General features: G+C 36.3%; 1 protein-coding gene across 17 annotated transcripts in view; it reads right to left on the bottom strand.

The window, feature by feature from the left end:
* The window catches only part of SYNE1 (spectrin repeat containing nuclear envelope protein 1), a 327,350-nt gene that overhangs the window by 235,014 nt on the left and 69,791 nt on the right, over nucleotides 1-22,545 (bottom strand). For 11 of the 17 annotated variants that reach the window (XR_008234789.1, XM_052784707.1, XM_052784709.1 and 8 more), the window contains exons 5-14: nucleotides 22,073-22,156; nucleotides 18,963-18,983; nucleotides 18,585-18,677; nucleotides 16,726-16,904; nucleotides 14,518-14,714; nucleotides 14,267-14,376; nucleotides 9,101-9,148; nucleotides 4,031-4,138; nucleotides 3,103-3,240; nucleotides 1,763-1,927 (exon numbers count right to left, since the gene is read on the bottom strand). Coding sequence is in view for 16 of the 17 variants with exons in the window: in XM_052784707.1 (XP_052640667.1) it covers nucleotides 1,763-1,927; nucleotides 3,103-3,240; nucleotides 4,031-4,138; nucleotides 9,101-9,148; nucleotides 14,267-14,376; nucleotides 14,518-14,714; nucleotides 16,726-16,904; nucleotides 18,585-18,677; nucleotides 18,963-18,983; nucleotides 22,073-22,156 (1,143 nt within the window). In the remaining variant the exon portion in view is untranslated. Of the gene's footprint in view, nucleotides 1-1,762; nucleotides 1,928-3,102; nucleotides 3,241-3,637; nucleotides 3,660-4,030; nucleotides 4,139-9,100; nucleotides 9,149-14,266; nucleotides 14,377-14,517; nucleotides 14,715-16,725; nucleotides 16,905-18,584; nucleotides 18,678-18,962; nucleotides 18,984-22,072; nucleotides 22,157-22,545 lie in introns of those variants that run through there. The other 6 variants (XM_052784700.1, XM_052784714.1, XM_052784704.1 and 3 more) reach the window with 4 other exon arrangements.

The raw sequence follows: 22,545 nt of genomic DNA, 5'->3' as shown, positions 1-22,545 counted from the left end.
AGCCCATGAAAACTTTTATATAGTGTTCTCATGAGGTGCAATCCTGCTCTGCAAAATGACCATGAACAAGTACGTTGTTCTTAATTTCTGGATCTTGGTGCAATATTAACTAAAACAAACTTAAAGTGCTTGCCTGATTCCATGAAGGTTTGTCCAAATAAGCTGGTACATTTATATTAACTTCAAAATGGCCATAAGCTGTAAAGTTCACTAAAATAACCCATTGTCAGATGAGACAAAGATATAGAGAAAGTGATGATGTTATCTGAACAAACCCATAACAAACAAACCCCAACAACTTCTTAGGAAACAAGGACTGAAAAAAATACACTAATGCATTTCTGGTACTATCCAATAGCACATTAGGATTCATCAATGCAAATCTGAGTGACAAAACAAACTCCAGGAACAGATATAAATTACACATGCTTGTCTTGAAGCTTTCTCCATCCCACTCCCATGAGAAAACTCCCCTGGCACAGACTAACGTAAATCAAAGTTTATTTGTTGGCATAGAAATCGCTCACCATGGCATTTCTGATGCAAAGAAAACACAGTTTAGGACAAACTCTTTTGTGTTTCTTATGAATGTATCAAAAGGAGATCTATAGTGTTCACATTATAAGAACAAAAGTGTTTGACTTGCTTTTTTTTAAACAAATGTCAAATCTTACGAATCCTGAAACATTTGATGTTAACAAGAAAGCTAATGAAATTTAGCATTACAAGAGACTAGACCTTGAAAGAAAACAGCATCTTCCTCATAGATTTTAACATTGTTTTGGTTAAATGTTATTAGCCACCACTTAAGTTAGAAGAGCTGCCACTGTTCTAATAAAGAGTAATCAGAAGACCCAACTGATCTTCCAGATAAACTACCATTGTCTGTCACAGCTGTTCCAAGATCACCATGAAAATTCTCAGCTTTTCATTATATGGCGTTATTTTTAATAAAAAAGCCACACATATCTTAAACACAAAAAATAACAAAACTACAATCAAGTTTTAAAATAGTAGCGATGGAGGAAAAAAAGCAATATAAAACTATACAGACTTACTGCTGCAAGTGCAGCCTTTCTCTACACTATCTTTTTCCTTTCTCCATCATATTTACTGGTTCAGTTTCTTTTATCATCTCACCAACAATTTCTGTCTGTATTTTTCTCATATATATTATGTAAATGCACAGACAAACCTCACAGTTTTGATTTTAAATGAGAACTTGGACTCAGCAAAGAATAATGGTAAAGTTATTTAAATGCATCTGGAAAAGTTTCCTGTTTACCACAGCAGAGGGGAATTCTTATGCTATTTGTCATCACAACACTATGAAAATTCACTTAATTTTATTTTTTTCCCCAGTGCATATCACCTGCACTGACTATCAGCACACTTACTACATTTGCTCTCTTTCCTATTTCACCTAATAAGTTCATATTGGTTGAACAATGTACCCAGCTTGTGAGGTCTGTATGGAATTTTTACCCAACAGAAATCCCAGAATAGGGGAACATTTAAAATATTGATACCTGGTATCTTTCAGATAGAAGAAGCAGGAACATTCAAAAGCAATTTTTAATATTGCTTGTAAGATACACAGATATCACAGTTCAAGTCATCACTAGAAGACAGCTTTAGCTACCATCAGGATGACACTCCCCACAGAAACTATAAATAATAATTTTTCTTTGTATAGTAGGGATCATTTACAGCTTTGGAAACAATGACGTATAATGCACAGAATGAATGCATGTAGATCTACCTTATGTTGTTCAAGCTTCCGGTGTATTGTATTTGCTGTTTCCTCATGAGCTTGGTGAATAGTTACTTCTTCCCTCAGAGCAGCCTCTGCTCTATAGAGCCAAGCACCTATGGTACCCAAAGGTGCAGGAAGAGATTTATCAAGGTGTATGTGCCAATCAAGTAGCTAGGAAATAAAAGTAAGAGGATTGAACTTCCTTGCTTGCTTAATTATACAAACATGTATCTTGAGAAAAATCAGACTTTATACTGTAAGACCAAAACCCCACATAATAGAGTATGTTTGAGACATAAACCTAGGTATATAACTTCACATTAGTTCTGAAATTATAGCATTCTCACAGGCAACAAAATCTCTCTAACGATTCATTGATCCATGTATTTCCCTTCCAGAATGGCAACTGAGTTACAAAACTGACCACATTTAAACTGGAAAAACTGACAAGCTAAAGATCTGGAATTTCATCAGTTAATAGGCACAGAAAGCAATGTGAGACCTTCTTCTACCCAATGTCATTTATTTCATGTTCTTGCATAAAATCTTTTTATCTCATTTTGAACATATTTTCCATGTGTAAAGTGCAAATGAGTCTCAAAGGACTGTGGAGTCAAGAATATAGCAGTAAAATACTGTGTCTTATTGCCAATCCCAGTTACAGGAGTGAAAAAATAATGAAAATTATGTCAAACCTCCAGAATATTTTTAAACAGATCCTCCGTTAAATATATGACATAAATAAAATTCATGAATATAGACTGAGTAATGATGATTTAAAACCTTCTTATTTGGGACAAACAATATAAGTTTCTTGGGATTTTTCATTCAATTATTACAAAATTACTATCACAAATACTAATATTAATTTATTATTATTGCAACCGGGTCAAAAATAGCATTACAGCTTCATTTATTGATAAAGTATTCAGTATTACACAGATTTTTTTTTTAGTTGTATTAAAAAGTGTTATATTAGAATTTCTCAGATAACTAGCAATTTACATTAAAACATTGCATTTTGAAGGGGCATTGTGCATACTTTGCTTTTTATCAACAATGTTTTGAACTTGGCTAAGCACTGTTAACACACTTTCAAATAAAGGGAAACCTCAAAGTATAGTCTTTTTCTTAAAGTTCATATTCTGTCTTTGAGCAATATTAAAGATGATAGTGGAGTAAATGTTCCCAAAACAAATGCAAAATAAATTAACAGTGCTAGAAACTTGGTCCATTTTTAGGTTCCTAATGCCTAATAAAATCAATAGCAAACAGGTGTCTTTATGATTTTAAATTCTCATCCTTCATTTAATAAAAAATATATAGCATAATAATTTTCAACTTACCCTGGAAGAAACTCTGTCCCATGCTTGCTTCACCATAGCTTGATCAAGTGATAATTTACCATCTTTCCTTAATGACTGGGTTACAAGTTCAATCTGTTTCCTTTTTACCTCATATTGTACTCTGAAATGCTTAAAAGACTGCACAAAGAGAAAATCAAATCAATGTAGCAGAGAGTCAAAGAATTAAATTCTTCAACATTTATGGAGTACTACAACCTATGACAATTTTGTGCTGATAGAAATCCTAATCCTTCCCAAAGAGGAGTAGCAGTAAACTTGTATATTTACACTGAAATGCATTTTATTAAAGGTTTTAATAGACTGTAGAACCCTCCAGGGAAATATAGGTAGGACTTTTTTATGTCCCTTCAGTTATCAGATGCCTGAACCCTATGTGAAAGGAAATAATAATTGATCAGATAACTAGCAAATGGATTAAATGCTACTTGGGACAGACAGTGGCTGCTTTTAGAGAACAGCTGAGCTTCGGGACAAAATTTAGGTCAAAATTTATATTGCTGATTTAGACATTAACCTTTGAGAGAGGGGTAAAAATGAAGTTCTAAGCCCTGTCCTCTCCACCTGTTACCTCAACCAGCCTTCAGTCATACCTCCCATCTGAGCTATATCACACAGGATCTGGAAGGACTGTACAGACACATGCTCACTTCTAACTAGGACAGTCCTTCTTCATACTGCTAGAAAAAGCTCTGTGTTAGGCAAACCATCTGTGCACTGTTCTACGTAGCAACGCTGGAGCTGACATTATAATTCCTCCACCAATAAAAGCCAAGACAGTCTGTGTCCTTATTTCTTTAAACTACAGTAAATTGACTTGCATATATACAGATTGCATAAAATACTGCAGTACGTTACACGTAATGATGACAATACTGTCTTATCATACAAAATGTTCCCTACTGCTTACCTGGTATTTCTCCTGTAAGCTTGTTTCTGCCACCTGTGCTCGGGCTAAGTCTCTTTCAAATTGTTCTGCCCACACCTTTAGGTCTCTCAGCATCAGTCTGTCTTCCTTCTATGATTTAGTACAACCACACACACAAAAAACATTGCAGCCTATTAGTAGAGGTGTCAGATATAGCCCAGAAATTAGCATCTCTCTACCAAGTCAAGGTCACTAGTTGTAGTGACAGCCAATGGAACATCTGGGGCCAATTCTCTCATGACTTATCTTCATACAGTCTAACTGAAAAGCACTTCCTGAGTGTTAAGATGAGAACTCAGCATCTAGACATGAGTTTTACAGCGGTGAAATCATGACAATTTGGGACATTGCAGTGTCAGAGATATTACTTGCAGTTCTCATCTGATGTTAAACTAACACAAAGTCCTTTAAATATACCGCAACAGCTAATTTTAGTCTTCCACATATTTGCAGAGTCAGTTTTCAGTAAAAGTTAATTGAGCTGAGACAGGAGAGGATTTTATCATCTTTTACCTCCATTTTATTATCTGGTCTGCTATTGTTGAAAAAACAAGTTATTTTCTGAGTGACTTCAGGGCAATCCTTGACATCAAACTCCAAGTTCAGAAGTTGGCAAAATATTTTGATAGAGAATGTTTTAACAAGGAAAATGAAAAGAAAACTGTATTCAGTTTCTTTTCCTTCCATGCCATTTTATGGCTTTGAAGAACAGCATATCTGTTTTACAGTTCTGCTTTAACACTTCAGTCTGTCATGGCACTGTTGCTTTGCAGGGCTGCAAAGTTCTCTGCAGAATTCAGTGACCTGGCGGTGAATAGAAAAATACTAACAGGAAATCTCAGGTCTGTAAGCATGTTATATGAGAAGGTTAGCAGACAACAGAAACTTTTTTGGTGCACTGTGTAAGCAGGCTAATCAAGTAGGATACAAATGTCTGTCTTGGATTTCCAACCAATGAACCATATGTGCTGGCTGTTAATCAGAAGCTACTCTTTGAAACCAAAGAAACCATATTACTGTAAAATTTGTCAGAAACAGATCTATTACATAATGCGAACAAATGAAACACCACATCAAATGAATTAATCACCTAAAATGAGTAATTAAGTTTCAAGCATTACATGAGAGAAGAAAAACTGGACCATGTGATAAAAAAGAATAGCCACTGACTGTACTTAAGAAACAAAGTACTTCCTTTTAAGAAAAGATCCTAACTTGGGAAAGGAGCCAATTATGGTTCCTTTCTTTGAAAACTGCCTCAAATATGTAAAATATAACTTCTCTTACTAATTTTAAAAATGTAGAGCTATTGCTTCATTTCAGCTGAGGAAAGGACAGCATCCTCAGACAGGAAAGAAAACCCCCTTTGATGTATTTCTACCAATTCTCTTAACTGATCCTCTACTCAAAACAGGAGTGGTTGATTGGACAGAATTTGCACAACAGATTGTGCAAATATCACAGGTATTACATCTGTTAACTCGCTACGTAATTTCTTAGCTGGGTAGTCGCAGCAAGGTTATTAGAGCAGCTGTACTGGAACAAAGTTCACTATAGCTCATGCTCCTGTCTTCTGACACTCGCCAAAAGCTTGTACCTGAGAAACAATACAGGACACGTGTGACACTTCCTTGCTCCAGCTATTTGTAATGCTGGGATTTCCTTGACTGCACATAGTGTCCCAAGAAGCCAAAACTCCCAGTACTTCCAACTTCTCAAATAATTTAAATATAGAAAAGGAGAATAAAATTCCTACTCTTCTGGTCTGATAGTTGGCTCTGTGTGTGGAAAAATAACATCAAGATTCTTTGAGAAAAACAGCAAAGCCAAGACTACTCCCCTATGAGGAGAAGAATATAAGAAGAGAGAATTCTTTACTCATTCAGCCATCAAAAAAAGAATTTTGGTATTAAATGCACTCCATTCATTAGAAGTTATAACTTTAGTGAGACTGTTGAAATCTCTATTAGTATTTAGCTGTCAGCTACATAAAGGCAATACTAAACTACGCATCTTAACGGATTGAAAGTCCTATAACAATCCTACCAACTGAAACTTTAAGATATTCTTGAAGTCAGGAAGAGAATAAGTGTGTCACAATGTTGTGTATATTACTTTTAGTTCACACTATAAATTCAGTTTTGTAAAACACTGGCTTTTACTCTTCTATGGCTCACATTCTTACTGCTGAGGAGCACCTCCTTAAGGTAAATCTTTGTAAGAGCATCTGTGTGGCTGCAACTGTTCATACAGCAATGTGAGCAAAATAGGTATTTTGCAAGATTCCTGTCAACATAGCTTAAAAATTTAATAATGGCTAAAACCTGGTCTGACCAAATGTTTTTGAAATAGAATATCACCAGGATCAAGAACACCTCTATGGTACCTGAAGGTAAAGAACACAGAAACAGCCGTGCCTCTTAAATCACATACCATTTCTCTGACATTAAGTGAAAAAATAAAGTTAACTGGTGGCATTGAGTCTTCTGTGATTTTTTTTTTTTTACTATTTATTTCAACAATATTTTGTTTACTTTTTTTAATTGCAGAATATGTAGGTGTTGCAGTAACTACCTAACTGAATGCCGTTAAAGACATTGAGCAACAATGCATGATAAGCATTTTATTTATTTATTTATTTATTTTCACAGGTTTCCAGTTCAGTGCATCACTTATCACCTGCAAACTTGGTTCAATGGTCCTTGGTTGATACAAAAACATTTTAAAGTCTCAGTTTGGGTAACTGACATAAAAGATTCACTTTCTTAGACACCAAGGCATCTGTCACCAACACCAGGTTGAATGAGCTATCATTCTTAAAACAAGATTTTAATTTTAAAACAAGACTTTCATTAGTGCCTAGTGGTTCTTACTCTTAGTAAAAAAGTATCAAAAGGATATTGTTACAGACATGTAAACTATTTTCTAAAGCCTGTACATCTGAAGTAACATACAGATCAGAACATAAACCATCAAAGCTACCTAGGACAATTATAACTATTTGTGGTTTCCCCAGTATGAGGATCATTGATCTCTGATCACATTTATTTCAGTTTATCTAAGCTACTGTGACTTATTCTGCATGCTACTTCCAAACAGCATTTTAAAGTATTAATTTATCCTGACAGCATTCTATGAATATTCACTGATTTGCAGAGATGAACAGAACTGGAGCACTTAACTGCCAAAGAACATCAAAGAGGGTAATTAGAGAAAAGTGTTTATGAGTTCCAATATGATAAGGGGGTACAATTTAAATTTACAAAGAAAGTTTTCAGCCCAGACTCAGGGTCAAAACTTTATTTTATTAACTGATATGCCAGAGTTAATTTGAGAATTACATAAAATACAGAATATTCTGGTTTTTGAAGACTAAAAATACACATCTGTGTTTCATGAGAAATTTAATTATGGACTGGAAAAGGAGTACTTTTAGTGTTCTCTAATATGTAATTATAAACCAGGTGAACCTTCAAATTCTCAGGCACAGCCAGGATAGAATTTTCAAATGTGAACTTTTACATCTAAAAAAAAATTAAGTCACCTGTTTTTCAGGTATGTTGAACTATTGTATTGCCTATGTGCTGAGAAAATCAAGTCACTTTAAAAATGTTTATACATGAATTAAATTAATTATGCTATTCCTTTTGAAAACTCTGGCTTATATACGTGTGTTACTAGATGTATATCTGTATATATGTTACTGAAAAATGTTCACTGACAACAGTATCACAGATGCATGGTGAATGCTGAGCCAAGCATCATCTTCTGGGATGAGCTATTAATGCCTATATGTAAAAGTAGACAGTAAATCACTGGAAGAGCTTGGAAAGTTATTTTTGCATCTGCTGCTCAGGAAATTCCTCTTATATTGAGGAACTCTGCTGGCATAAAGATGTTGGAGGTGACAGGATTATCTTCTGAATTACTTGCTCATCAGAGCACAAGAAGATAAAAACTTTACATCAGAAATACTTTGAAGAAGTGTGCTTCCACTGTAGTTAAATTTATACCAAGATAAAGAAATTGGCAGAGCTTTTACCACTTCAAATCTTCGCTAGTTTAAGCAGCAATGCACTGGGGCTGTGTAACGCTAAGAATGTACAACAAAGCTGCCCAAACTTACTTGAATGGACTGAGAAGGTGGGAATAATTCTGCTATCAGTATTAATCTTCGCTTCAACACATATCACTAGTTAGATATACATAATACGAGATGAACCCTTGATCATACTTACCTGAAAATAACCTATTGCTCATATATTAAAAACAAAAAAAACACACACAAAAAAATGGGTGTGGAACCAAGGTAGTTAACTGAATCAGGTCAAACTATAAACACTGTTGACTGACTGCAGTGACACCTGTTATTTTTTTCATAATATATTCACTTCTGCAGTCTTCCAGTTTCACATCTGATTGTTCATTTCAAATACTCCATGTTAGATTTCTGAACTTCTCTCAGTTAGTACTAGAAAATTATAAGCATCTAAATGTCCAAGGTGATTAAAAAAATGTATTTTCAAAAACATAATAATTTATGTGAAAAGGAGCAGTGCATATCATGCAATTACACATGAATGCTCTCTCCTTCCAACCCACAGTCCACATACATCACTAACACAATCATATATACAATCTAGTATCTACTCTATAAACCTAAAGACATACAAAAATATCCATCTAAAATGAGATTAGATGAGTAGAAACATCGATCCATAATCTATTTTTTCATGGTTATATCTATACTTCAGAAAACCAAAAGCATAGTCTGAGATTTATTATAGGAAAGTTGACTTGCTTTTCTATAATATTTCTGTGAAATTATTTGCAAAATTAAGCATTAGGCTGTTAGGATCAGCTTATGTAAGAAAGTAGACTTAGACTCATTATGTTCACCTATTTGCTTTTTTGGAAAGATTAACGTAAGGCTAGCAAACCAATGTACATAAACCCACCCAAAATCTAAAGTAAAATAAGTGCAGGATAAAACCAGATAACAAGCATGAAAGGTCCAACTCAAGCAATTATTCTGGAGCAAATTACCCTTACCTTAAATTTCATAAAAGAAATGACAAAAGTTGGGATTGCTTGAAGTTCCTAGCAATATGGAACAAATGGGAAAACAAGAAGAAGAAGGGAAAAAAAAAAAAAAGATGCAAACAAAATAAAGCAAAGGAAGCAGAAAGTCCACAGAGAACAATAAAAGAGCCACATGTGTAAGAATACAAGATATACTTAAAATATTATCAAGTTCATGTGTCTGTATCACATCTAGTGAAGTAGTTTTCATATTAGATCTGATTTCCAGATTACTAGTCAGTACGTGTTTTATTTTATCTGGAAAAATAGTTACTTACCTTAGAGTAACTGTGATTCTTTGAGATGTGTTGACTACACAAGTTCACATATGTGCATAGCTGGTCCATGCATGAGATATTACATCCCTTTTAATTCTGGAAATGCCCATGTAAATAGCTGTTCCCTCTGAACCACAAATAAGGGATAAGCTTCAATCTTTGCTCCACTTCTTCCAATGCAAATTCCTTATAAACTGAACATTGAATCAGGAGGGAAGATGAAGAGGAATTTGTGTGGACAACACATCTTGAGGAAACACAGTGGCAGCTGAGTTGGCTGGAGGGCAGGTGGAGAGGGTAGAAATCCTCCCCCCCATCAGAAACCACCCAGACACACTCCACTCTGAAGTAAGATTCTTCTAACTAAATGTAGGCATCTGCAACTGAGATAGATAGTCACTCTTTCAGTTCTTTTTGACAAATAGAAAAAAAACAGTTGCATCTAGCACCGACTGCCCAACTCACCTCATTCTACAGCAGGCACTTAACACAAGTCAGTGCTTAGTTTTGGAAAACAAGAAATTAAGAGTACTCCAGCAGTTTAAGGGATAAGAGTCTTGCAAAGTTATTTCTCCAGGTACCTGTATTCTACCATTCTGTGATACATATTTCCTTATACTAGACTTCAGGGGGAAGAGAGAAAGGCTAGGAATAGGGGAATTATAGCGGTCACAAAAATATAAAGCATGCCTGGATTTCTTCTTAATCAGCTACCAACAACATTTTATCTATCATTACCTAAGGGAAGGATTCATCTGAGTCAGTTTTAACTCTGTTGAAATGCTATGCAACATGAAATTCCAGAAGACAGTTTATTTAGGGCACTATCTTAAGAAAGATGCCATCTGGAGAAGTGTCTATCTCTCGCTGATTACAGGTGGAGTGTAAGTACCTTGTGTTTAGACTCTTAAAGATGGATAAATCCTGTCCTTAATAAGTAAACTAACCAAATAATGCAAAATTCCTACGGAAAGCTTTATGATGGACATGGATAATCCAAGTCTGTAAGAGGGAAGAAAGAGGCAATAGATACTGTTCTACTTTGCACTGTTAGATACCGTGATCACAAGGGCATCCAATTCACTTACATGATTTCCACAAAACACAAAAGACTATCTTAAAATGAACCGATCTTACATGTTTGGTCTGATCTTGCATATGTTTGTATACCTAGAACAGAACCTGTGGACAACACTTCTTGAAAAAGAGCAAATGAGTTTTCAATCTAAATGGATTATAAAGTCACACAAATATCTTGTATCTGATTCACTGCCAACTCTGTGCACTGAGAAAAGAAGTGCTCTCTCCTTTGCATTTTTTCCAGTCAATTAATTTAGCAAGGCGAATACCAGAATAACCATGGGTGCAGAAAGGGGTTAAAAAGAGGTATTTAAATGGCTTGTGTGGTCAAGAAAGTCAGTTGCCATACTATGATTCCAAGCAGTTACTTCTACCAACAAAGATTTCCCCTAAATTTGCAAGTGATAAGTTCATGAATGTTTTCTTAAGTACTAAAAAAAATAGTTCTTGCTCTTATAAACAGAATCCACTTTTCCATTTTTTTAAAGGAATTTAAATCTCCATTCTTGTATAATGCCATTTAGAAAAGAGCATTCCCCTTGCATTACAAGAAGACCTCTACTGTCACTGTTTCATTAAAAAGAAGTCTTAAATATATCAACTGTGCTCTTAAATAATATCACAGAATTGCAGAATCACAGAATGCTTGAGGTTGAAAGGAAGGTCATCTGGTCCAACCCCCCTGCTCAAGTAGGGACATCTAGAGCCAGTTGCCCAGGACCAAGTCCAGACGGCTTTTGAATACCTCGAAGGATGGAGACACCTCTCTGGGCGACTTGTCCCAGTGCTCAGTCACTCTCACAGTGAAAAAGCATTTCCTGAAGTTCAGAGGGAACCTCCTGTGTTTCAGTTTGTGCCCATTGCCTCTGGTCCTGTCACTGGGCACCACTGAGAAGAGCCTGGCTCTGTCCTCTTTGCACCCTCCCTTCAGGTATTTATACACATTGATAAGACCCCCTGAGCCTCCTCTTCTCCAGGTTGAACAGCCTCAGCTCTCTTGGCCTCTCTTCACAGAAGACATGCTCCAGTCCCTTCATCAGCCTTGAGGTCCTTCATTAGACTCTCTCCAATATGTCCAGGTCTCTTATACTGAGGAGCCCAGAGCTGGACAGTGTTCCAAGTGTGTCCTCACCAGCTGGCAATCTCCCTTGAGCTGCTGGCAACAGTATCAGTTTGGATCTGCTGTTGTGATAGCCTTACTTAACCTGGTGATTTAAATGATCCTTTGTCTAATTTTCACCAACCCATATGCAATTAAGAATTTGGGCTAAAAGATGTGAAAGCAGTCAGTGAAAAAAAACTCCCCAGGATATTTTATTATGAAACATTTGATTGAGACTTTTCAATTTTCCCCTCAAATATTGTATAAATATGGAATACAATACTTATGTCTGTATATTTTTAAACTGCATTGTTGGGTTTTCAGCACTAAAATCTGCCCATGAGTATCATATAATATGAATGACACTCTTATTTGGCCAAGGCTTATCTGGACATCTTGTTTCACCTAGGTATCCTGCAGTCAACAGGATCAACTGCATTAACTCCTGGCTTCTTTCCCCCTCTCCTACGGAACTGTGTAAACTAAAGTCCTAGCATTTGTTGGAATTTGGTTATGATAGTCTGCCAAACCTATCATCATGATTTTCTTGAGAACAGATCAAATATCTTAAAATGCAAGTTCAGAGTATGAGAAATTTTATTATCTCTTGACAGATTCTCCCTGAAAAGTTGTAAGTAAAGCAGCCGAGTGCACAATAAGCTTCTCTTGGTGATATATGACAGAAATACAAAAGTTTATAGTAATAAAAGGCAACGGGTGACAAAAGCTTAGCCATTTGAGAGCTTGTATCTATCCTGTCCCAAATAGATGAAAGCATTGTGCTGTTTTTTCTATGTATTTCACTGCTTCAGGGCCAGTGACTACTTGGGGTCCTGGATTTTTTGTGCATTGCTTACTGGCCTGGATCCATCCAGATCTCTTTCCTATCAACCTGTCACATGCCATGAGGTCATCATTTTGTACCATGACCAGGGGTGACGGAACTGGAAGTTATGGTGGGCAGGACTAGGGATCGAGGTGGACATAGGTGCCTGATAGGGATGAGAATTTCTCCAGAGATGGATTAGCAGAATTTGTGTCAGAAAAAATTGAGGGCCCCATACTATTCTTGACTGGAGACTCCACTGGAGAAGTGGAGTTTGTCTCAAACTGCCAGACATTCCATCATTGGTGTGAGAAGGAATATAGTTCTTCCTCAAGGAAATGAAGAACGATGACATTAGAAATCTAGTGCAACCTCAAACCCTTACTTTCTTCTCAAAGTCTGGGAATTACTAATTTCTGCAGTGTGACATGCAGGGGACCAGTGGTTCTACCAAAATTCACCTGGATTGCTACTGGAATATCTTAGCGATATTTAGGAAGAAGAAGTGGTCTTGAGCTAAGCATGTCAAACTGATGAATTTTTGTTGTTTCACTTCCTAGTAATTCACTAGGAATTCTGGAGACAACTCAGTATTTTCCCTTTCACAGCTCATGTGCTGTCATCTCTGTGGGTATAGCCAGAGGCAGGCAGAGTGTGGAGTGGCCGAGTCCTGCATTCTCCTGCATTGTCTCTGCATAAATCTCAGGAGAAGATGGTGAGGCTGTTCCTCAAAAACCAACCCCAGCACAGGCAGCAGACCTGGTCGAGGCTGTTGGCAGCAGAAACTGCATTGCGTGCCATGGTATGGAGATGGCGGGACTGCCTTAGCCTGCTACAGGCCACATCATGAGGCTTCAGTGCTCACTCCCTCTGCTTCAGCAGCCCCATTGCTCAGTGGGATGCTGTGGCATGGGCAAACGTATGTCTTCAGATCAATGTTGCAGCAAGGAAAATGAAAAATTCCAGTGCTCAGGCACTGGAATTGTACAGCAAAGCTACAGCTGCCTTAGCCACACATAGCCACAAGGAAGGAGATTCACTTGTTTCAAAGCCCTTCTACAGCTCTGTCAGGAATGCAAAGAAACACAGATAAAAAGTGCTTCCTCTTTCTCTCTTGCTGGGGCTGAGCAGATTGTCTCAGCAGTGTTTCCTGTGTTTGCCATGAAGAAAGCAAATTATCAGGATTAGGAAGTGAGTCATGATCACTTGGCATCACTGAGTATAGCCATTCTAGTGCAAAGCCGATGCACTAGAGCATACACACACACACACAAAAAAAAAAAAAAAAAAGAAAAAGAAAAAACCATGACTGAAAACAATTCCTTAGAGCAAATAGTCAAACATCACGGTGCAATAGAAAAGAAACCTGTGCCAAAATTGTAACTGCCTCCAGAGCCTAAAAGCCCAAAGACTATACCTAAGCATCTCTTGGACTATTCTTGTTCTTATCCAGAAAGCCAGTGTGATAGAAACAGAAGTGATGCATTGCTTCAGGTAACAAATTATTGCAACCTCATCGGTGTCATGCTTGAAAACCCCTTAGGGAACTTTAGGATCCATTGGTTTGCTACTATCTACAGTAACTGTTTGTGTTCTTTTTGGCTCCTACTGCTGAAAATAGGAAAATCTCTGCAGGATCACCATTCTATTTTCTCCATCTACTAGTAAACATCTGCAACACTCGCTCCTTTATTCTCTGCTAATCTTTCTCAGTTTTCTTATTGTGCATTCTTTCCCCTTGAACTGCTCATCAAAAGGAAACATAATAAACTATAAGAAAGCTATAAAATGTGTTTATAAAGCCCCCGTCATGATAAACTGATTCGTATACTTATGCAAGAGAAACTTACGTCATTCTCCTGCATGTCAGTCACTGTATGATGAGGATCAGGATAGTACTTCAAAAACTGGGCTACATAGGTCATGACAGACTTTTCATCTGGCTTGTCAACATCCACATCTAGACAGGTATAGAACACAGTAAATTAATTTTTAGCTGAATGGTGCAAAATGCTGCTTAAGTACCTAAACACTATGAATTAGCACATCTGATTTAACCCATGCAAGTAGTTCAAAATTTTTTCAACTACACATTAGGTACCTTCTGGATCAAGGAGCCTTGGAATTCCTAGTTCTGCTTCTGCAAGTGTGAAGGCTTCTTCCAGATTTTCTCTATTTGACCTTCCCCTTACTTTCTCCATGTCCACTAAATCTGGGCGGATAGCATGAATAACAGAATGAAATGCAACACCACTCCTCCAACTTTGTCCAAAATCTTTGATTTCAATTCCAACTTGCCTAAAGAATATGAAAGGGGAAAAAAAAGTGACTTGCAACAACATCAGGACTAGATGAAATAGGGGAGGAGACAAGGTGCTCCATCCAGCAGCTACCCATCATTAAACCTAAACCACTTGCTGTTCCTGCAATGCTAATCGGGTCAACTACAGCTCCATCCATCCACTGCATAAATTCATTTCTGCCTATGAAGATCCAAGACTTTTTTGTCATATACGTACTGTATTTGTCTCCAGTGGGCTTGCTAGTGGCAATAAGCCAATGGTATTTTGAACAAATGAAGTGCACCAAGGTTCTCAAGGTTCTTGTACAACACACAGTCTGTGGATGTACACAGCTCCGTTCACTATTCTCTTCCTCACTATAAACCACTTCATATCTCCCTCCGTTATAACTACTGCAGTTCAGTTAGGTACATCAGTATCATACCAAAAAAAAAAAAAAAAAAGACTGCATTAATCTGTTATCTTTTAAAATGAAAGCATGAACAGTATGAACAGTGACATCACTGCTGTTCAGGTGAAAATGTAACACACAAATTTCTTTATATTCTTACCAGAAGCATGAGAGATACTATAATTTCATACACCCAGGACACTTATGTGTCCATTAAAAAATGAACACAAATTATCAAGAAAGAGTATTATACAATGAGAAAGTAATCAGAACTGAATCACACTCCTGACTGCTTCTTTTAAAAGTAATTCTGAAAGGTATGGCTGTCCATAGACTGCAAGACTGTTTTTTACATTGTCTGAGCATGCAAACTTCATTTGAGGACACCCTTAGACACTAAGGTAGTCATGTCATTGGGAGGTTCACAGCAACAGTAATTCTGAATGAAGGCTTCATTCAAAGCTCACTGTGATCAGTGAAACACTTTCACTGACTTTAGTGAGCTAGCCCTTGCAAATTACAATGTGAAGCCAGCCTAGGCCAGTCTATCCTTCCTCTAGGCTTCTTTCAACACATTTCACCTACTCTTCGCAATAATGTTGACAGTTTCATTTACAAACCTCTTTGTTTGTATTTTGTTTGTTTACATGTCTGGAAATTGCAGCTGACCACTTTCAGTTGCCTGTCTTTTACTGACACAGTGTAATAGGAAGAATGTCAAATTAGACTGTACTGCACTACAAATTACTGTATTCTACCTGTCTATTGGCGAATTGGGGAAAGCCTCTATCATTCAATTATATTTCTTTTCTCTGAGGCACCATTCCATAACTGGCCATTTCCCCTCCACATTATGCACAATTGATCTCTTCAAAGAGCAGCAATTCCTTAATTTGAATAAATCAATCCATTTAATTCTTTTACATCTTTGATTTTTATTTTCTTATTGTGGAAGCTATCAAACCACTATTGTATCCTTGATCTAAATTATGCTTTTTTTTTTTAATGCCTTTTTGGAAGCAGAGCAAACATGGGATAATTATACCAAATAAAGGAGAAGATTCTTATGTTAACAAAAGATATCAAGAAATAAGTCCAAAATAACTTGGATTAAAAAGAATGAAATTTCAGGGCAATTTTGGTATTAATATGTCCCTTGTATCACAAAACTGCAGAAGGATATTCATAATTTTTCATCACCTGCCTTTCAACAGCAAGTGCCAGAATTTAGTGCTCCTACAAGCTCTGTCACTGAGGAATGCTAAGTTGGTGTGGGACTTGTGTTGTCACATTGAGTGTTTTGGCAGCAGCACTAACACATTCATTCAGACATCTAATTCCCCTTTCAGTTCCTCATTCTGTCAAAGATAAACCCATTCATTATTCAGAAACTATAAAATATGATTGCTTGTAAAATTAATGCAAATCATTATTTATTACTTGCTTGTTGTATGGTGGTAACATTTAGCAGCCTCAGTTGTCAAAAAGAATATGATCACAGGGAAGTGCTATATAAATACAGAGCAAAAGGATAATCCCTGACCGAGAGAGTTTAGAATCTGAAGAAAAAGTAGGCACTTAAGGTATAAATTCAGTTCATTTGTAGGTTACTTACTTTGCTGCTGTGTACTGTATCCATTTTAACAAAGCCTTCCTGGCGCTTCCTTGGACCTTGGTTACCACCTTCCGTTTGCTTGGGGGACTTGCAGTTTCTGAACTGACAACACTCTCCACAGAAGAAGCGCTGCTAGACAATGACTGCAGCTGTGGGAGGTTGCTGGTAAGCTCTTCAATCTGTGGGGAAAAAATGTTAATGGACTGTTGGTAGATAATCTTAATTCTCACCAGTTTCTTAAATAATTTTCTAATACAACTGAAAAAATAAAGTTGGGCAGAACCTATGATTAACATGCTGTGTTTTATTTAACTGTAGATTAAAGTAGCTTCAAAAATGCTAATGTATGTGCCCAGATGATGGTGTTAATTTCAGAAGTACAAGACATCTAGCAATCATTCACTTTCTTGACACCCCACAGCTTGAACAATATGCAAGTGTGTCATGTTATCTATTATGACAAATTACAGTTTAAATAGGAGACAGTGCCTTACATTTAGCTTGAATTCAAATTATAAAACAATACACTAATTTCAGAGGAGGCTCATTCAATTAAAGAATGGAAGTGACCTCAGTGATCTCATCTGGATAGTTCTTCATTTACCATTGTACTGTTTTGGCACAAATTCAATTGCAGTTTTGCTTAGAGGTACATTGTGAAGGAACAGTGAATGTACTGCAAGCAAAGTGCGTTAGTAGTGCTTGCCGAGGTTATATGACAGTTATTTGCACCATGGCTTTCATCAAATGAAAATCATTAACTTGACTCTTTTAAGGACACTAAGTTGACTAACAATTTGGCTCTTTAACAGGAAAAAGTTATATCCAGAGGATGTTGCAAGATTGCCTGTGCTATCTACTTAGAAAACAAAGTTTTGTCACCTCGCAGAATGAGTTTGTCACAATGAGAACCACAGCTCTCATGCATTTCTGCTTTCATTCATGTTAAAATGATGTATCTGGCTGTGACAACTAAAGAAAAGCTCAAAAATGACCCAAGTAAAACTGATGCAGAAAACTAGAGTTTCAGTAACTCTGAGAAGCATAATTTTCCCCATTCATCTCAATGTGCTATAAATGAAAATAAAAATGTTAATATCATTCTGGCTAACTTTTCTTCTGAAAAGGAGATCCGAACCATTAAGGTGTCACACTGGTTGGTGCTTAGGAGAAAGCATCCCTGAGACATGAAAGTTACACCACAAGAGAGCCAAAGCCAAAGAACTCCATAAAGAAGAGCAAAAATATCAGTTGGCTTTTTAATTGTTAGGCAGTGACTCATTTTGTTAACTCACATGGACAGGATTTAGAAAACCATTTTTCCCTCCCACCTAATTTCAACAGAATGCAAATGATTTCTCCTCTACAAATTCAAACCCCTCTCAATCTGCACCATCCACAGCTAAAATCTGTCTTGCAAATATCTGCATCTCCCAGTGAAATCAGCATGTTGACATGTATTGTGTGAAAATAATTACTGTCTGACATCAAGTGCACTGGAATTAGACATATAGCACAATCACCACTGAGGTTGATGAAGGTACTTGTAACAAGAATACACAATTCTATCCTTTTCTTTTGTTGCTCTGTTGTATTCTTCAGAGAAAGTGGAAGAATATGTTCCAGTGATGAAGGAACTCCATTCTAGGCCCAGACCAATCTATTCCAAAGACAAGTATCTAATTTTACCCAATGTGAAGCACCCCTACCATCTACTGCTGCTTTCTTCAGGATCAGATCCTCAGCTAATTATAAAGTGACTTAGCTATGGTGAAAGACTGGAAGTACACCAGTTCATATGAAATGATGATCTGAACCATTATTTGAGCATCTACACTGAAGTATAAAAAATGTAGTACCTGAAAATATAAAATTATGGTCCACACCAAGCCAAGAACAATAGAAGGCCTGCCATCAGCAATATCTGTTGAGTTTATGTTGACAAGCTTAATCTATATATGAAAGAAAACATGTATTATTACCACACACAAGGAATGATAACAATTATGAAATGCATTTAAAATCAGTTTTATATTTTTAATGCATTTTTGCAATCAAATAACAAGTTTCTTAATTTAAAAAAATCATCAAATGGTGCAATTTTACTTTTTAGACAGACAAGTATAGATATAGGTAATGCAAGATTTTAAAAACCATTGCATGCTATTATTTGTAGAAAAAATATTTAATTTCAAGCAGAAAGAACAATAAAAGTTACATAGAACCATTGTACAAACCGGAGATCCTCTGTATATGGACTAGCATGAAAAACAAAGGGAAAAAGATGATACAAAAATGAGTTTTAAATGGTTAATTATTAGGTAAATGCATTAATTTATTATTATAATGCAAAGAAAGCACATTTTTGGCACATCTTACAACATAATTAATAAGGAAAGCAAATATAATACTCTAACAGATTTTAAATTATGCAGGGTTTTCTTGTTATAGTTCTAATAGAAAAGTGATTTTAAGAATAAACAAGAAAAGGAAAAGGAGGGGAAAAACTTAAAAGAAAGATAAGGGAAAAAAGACTGCCACAGTTCTCCAGTAGAGAGCCTTTTATTGTAAAGAATATTACCACCACTGATTAAGGCTCCCTTGCAAGACAAACCTGACTATAGTTCTTTTAAAATAAGAAAAGAGTTGGAAAAAATTAGTTGTCCAAGGTCACATGAAGTTTTTCAACAGAAACAGGAACAGATTACATGACTCTTAACTCCCAAATACTAATCTATAGTCTGAATAAAGTATCACCCTAAAATAAGCTTGTAAGATAAAAGGCAGTAAAGGAGGGGATAAAGAGTACATCATAAAGAATTTAACAGGTAGATAATGTTCAAGGAAATGGAATAAAACAGGTAGTATTAGAAAATTAGTAAATATGTTAATACTTATTTCCACAGCAAAACTAAGAGTCTGTCATCAATCATGATATAAATATGAAGGGCTGCTGAAGTGTTTGAGCACTGCAAGCTTGTTCATGGACAAAGGTTATGGAAAAACCTTGGAGAATAGGTTAAAGAAAACCAGGAGAATGACTTTAGGTGACCTCGTTTGTCTCCCCAAAACAAAGAAAAGACTGCAGTTCTCTGAATCAGCAGCTGGAAACCCACTAGATAATGTCAAGAGCAAAAAAAAATTGTTGTTCAGGGCTGTGAAGCTCTTTTCAGTATTAAAACTCCACAGGGTACTTGCGAAGAGACAGAGGAGAAATCCCACAGGTTATATTTCCAACCTTCTCTGCCAAGAAATCTGACAAAACTCTGGGAAAATTGACATTACTTGCTTCTCTACCAGCCAATAAGGAAAATTTTCTATTACCTACCTGAAGGAAAACATACCAAGAGTCTCATTCTCTCAGCTGGACCGATTCCAACAAAAGCTTTTCTTTTCTAGAAATGAGGTTTTTCTTATATGTATTACAGATCAAAAGATTTACAGGGACTCAGCTAAAGCTTCTGATTAGGCTACTGTTCAGAGAAGCATAGCCTATCTAGTCTAGTTATTGTGTTATCTTTGTCTTATACTCCATTAAAATGGATCTAAAACTACAAAATAAATTTTTCAGAACCATGAAAAAAACAGTTTGGTCCAGAATGATATCTGTTAATCGCCAGCTGCATTTTGCAGTATAACAGGAGTATGTGCAGAAGTCTGTTTGGACAGTGAAAATAGGAAGTTGATTAAATGTGTAATAAACTTTACTTATGGGAGAGCCCATGGAGGAAGAAGACCCTGTCGGCACTCCCCAAAGCGCTGCACATAGCCACCTGTCTCCATTCGTTCACCTTTGAGTACAGACCAGGGACTGCACTCAGCTGCTCAAGAGGCATTTGTTGTCTTAACAGCATCCCCACCTCCTCTGGGAGGAAAAGGGTGACAGACTGGATAGATGTATTCTTCAGGCTGGATTCAACCTAGAGACCACCTGCTAATGCACACCAATCTACCTGACACACTGTGTATTTCCAACTCCCTCTAAAATAAAATCTGGCATATTGATACAAAGTACATACAAAAATAACTGAGACAAGTCCAGACAAAAATACTCAGACATGAGAAGCAAAACCACAGTGCTCCATTTCTGGCAATCTATCTTGATCTTCAGCAGGGTCAGTAATCTAGCTGTACTGCTGTATTGTTTCTGGGATCTAAGCTGGGTCAGTCAAAGTTCGGGTCACTTGCTATGTTGTGAGATATAAACAAGGGGAGCATGGGTTTTTTTGCTCTACACCTCAGCCTTGTCTTCAGTTACGCAGGTCTCTGTATCTAAGCCTCCACTCTCAGGCTGCATATGATATGGTTTGTATTAACAAACTGTACTACATTAAATACTGAAATTGTGAGCTAAAGCTGAATTTTAATTTGGGGAATACATTTGTCTTTGCTTTGGTTATACATTTTTCAATTAAAAAAATTTCTCTTATAGCTTTCTTTCTACAGGCATCTGCTGAGATTGTTTCCCATGTAACAGAAATATAATTAGGTCAAGATGCCATAGGGTTAGAAAGAGGGAAAGAATGCCAAAACCCAAAAACTCCTGGTGTACAGCATTGTGGAGATGTAAAATTCATCAAGTGTTATATCTGCATTGAGAAAAATTGAACTAAAATGCAGAAATTAGAAGAACAAAATATCCGCAATCTAATTAAAAAAACAGATACAAGTCATTACAATACAGGGAGAAAAGTCAGGAAAAAAGGTAGAATTAGAGTGCTTTTATTTGATATTCATACCTAGATAACGTTGAGCTTTTAGATTGTCTGTCTTGTTAAATTTATAAATTTTTTTTTTTTTTATTTCTAAAATGGCCACCTCATTGATGTTACCAGAATCAATCCAGGAATTAAGTCTGAAATCCTGCCAAGCTAATAAGGGGTCACACTGTTCTACATTTTCATGTCTATACTTTCAGGGAGTAGAGTTTTGCATGTACAACCTAGTGAAGTCCATAAATCTATTCTTTTAATCATAAATGAATGCCTCTACTCAGCTGAAGATCATTGTTCTTTGCTGGGAACAGCAACAGGAAAGTAGGGAACATGAGGAGCTGAAAAGCACATTAAAAAAAAAAAAAAAAAAAAGAAAAGGAAGGAGATCATCCTAGGTGATTCTAACTAAAAATTAAAAAAGGAAAAGGTTTACCCTATACATTGCTACATATTAGTGTTGGAACTTGTCATTTTTACTTTACAGCAGCTTTTAGGCACTGTGTAGAAACTGAAGACTGCATACATAGCTCAAATTTTGGAGAATAAGAACAGGTAGGTGGATACAAATCATACATTTAAGGAAAGAAAGAAAAAAAGAAGGAAAAAGCAGGACTAAGTGCTACCAAACCTACCCGTCTTCCCTCTAGAAATTTAAGAGCTGTGCCAATGTTGGCAACCCAGTGAATTCTCTTCAGCTGACGTCCCTGCTCACAAGGCTGAATGAGAAAGAACATTGTAAACTCTAATTAGATTTATGCCAGTTTGCCACAAAAAATGAAGTTCCAGATTATTATAAATGCCTATGTACATACCATAGTCTGATTTACATGTAAAAATGTTCCTTGGAACAGTCAAATTGTACCTTTGTGTATACCAACAGGAAAGATTGACAGATATAGGGGATATAGATGTGATACTTCTATTATAAGAAAGTTATATATGTCTTAATAACCTCAGGATGCAAGCTGTCTGCTTCAGCCCATAAAATTCTCAAATCAGAGAATTAGTTTTCTTATGTAAAATAAACTACTACTATTTTTATACACACATACATGTATATATGTATTCGAAAGAGGGCAACATTCTCTCAGTAAAATATTTTTGC

Source organism: Harpia harpyja, chromosome 4, assembly GCF_026419915.1.
Source record: "Harpia harpyja isolate bHarHar1 chromosome 4, bHarHar1 primary haplotype, whole genome shotgun sequence".
NCBI lineage: Eukaryota > Metazoa > Chordata > Aves > Accipitriformes > Accipitridae > Harpia > Harpia harpyja.
Note: the sequence above shows the minus strand (reverse complement) of the source record. Positions and strands in the feature narration are given on the sequence as shown.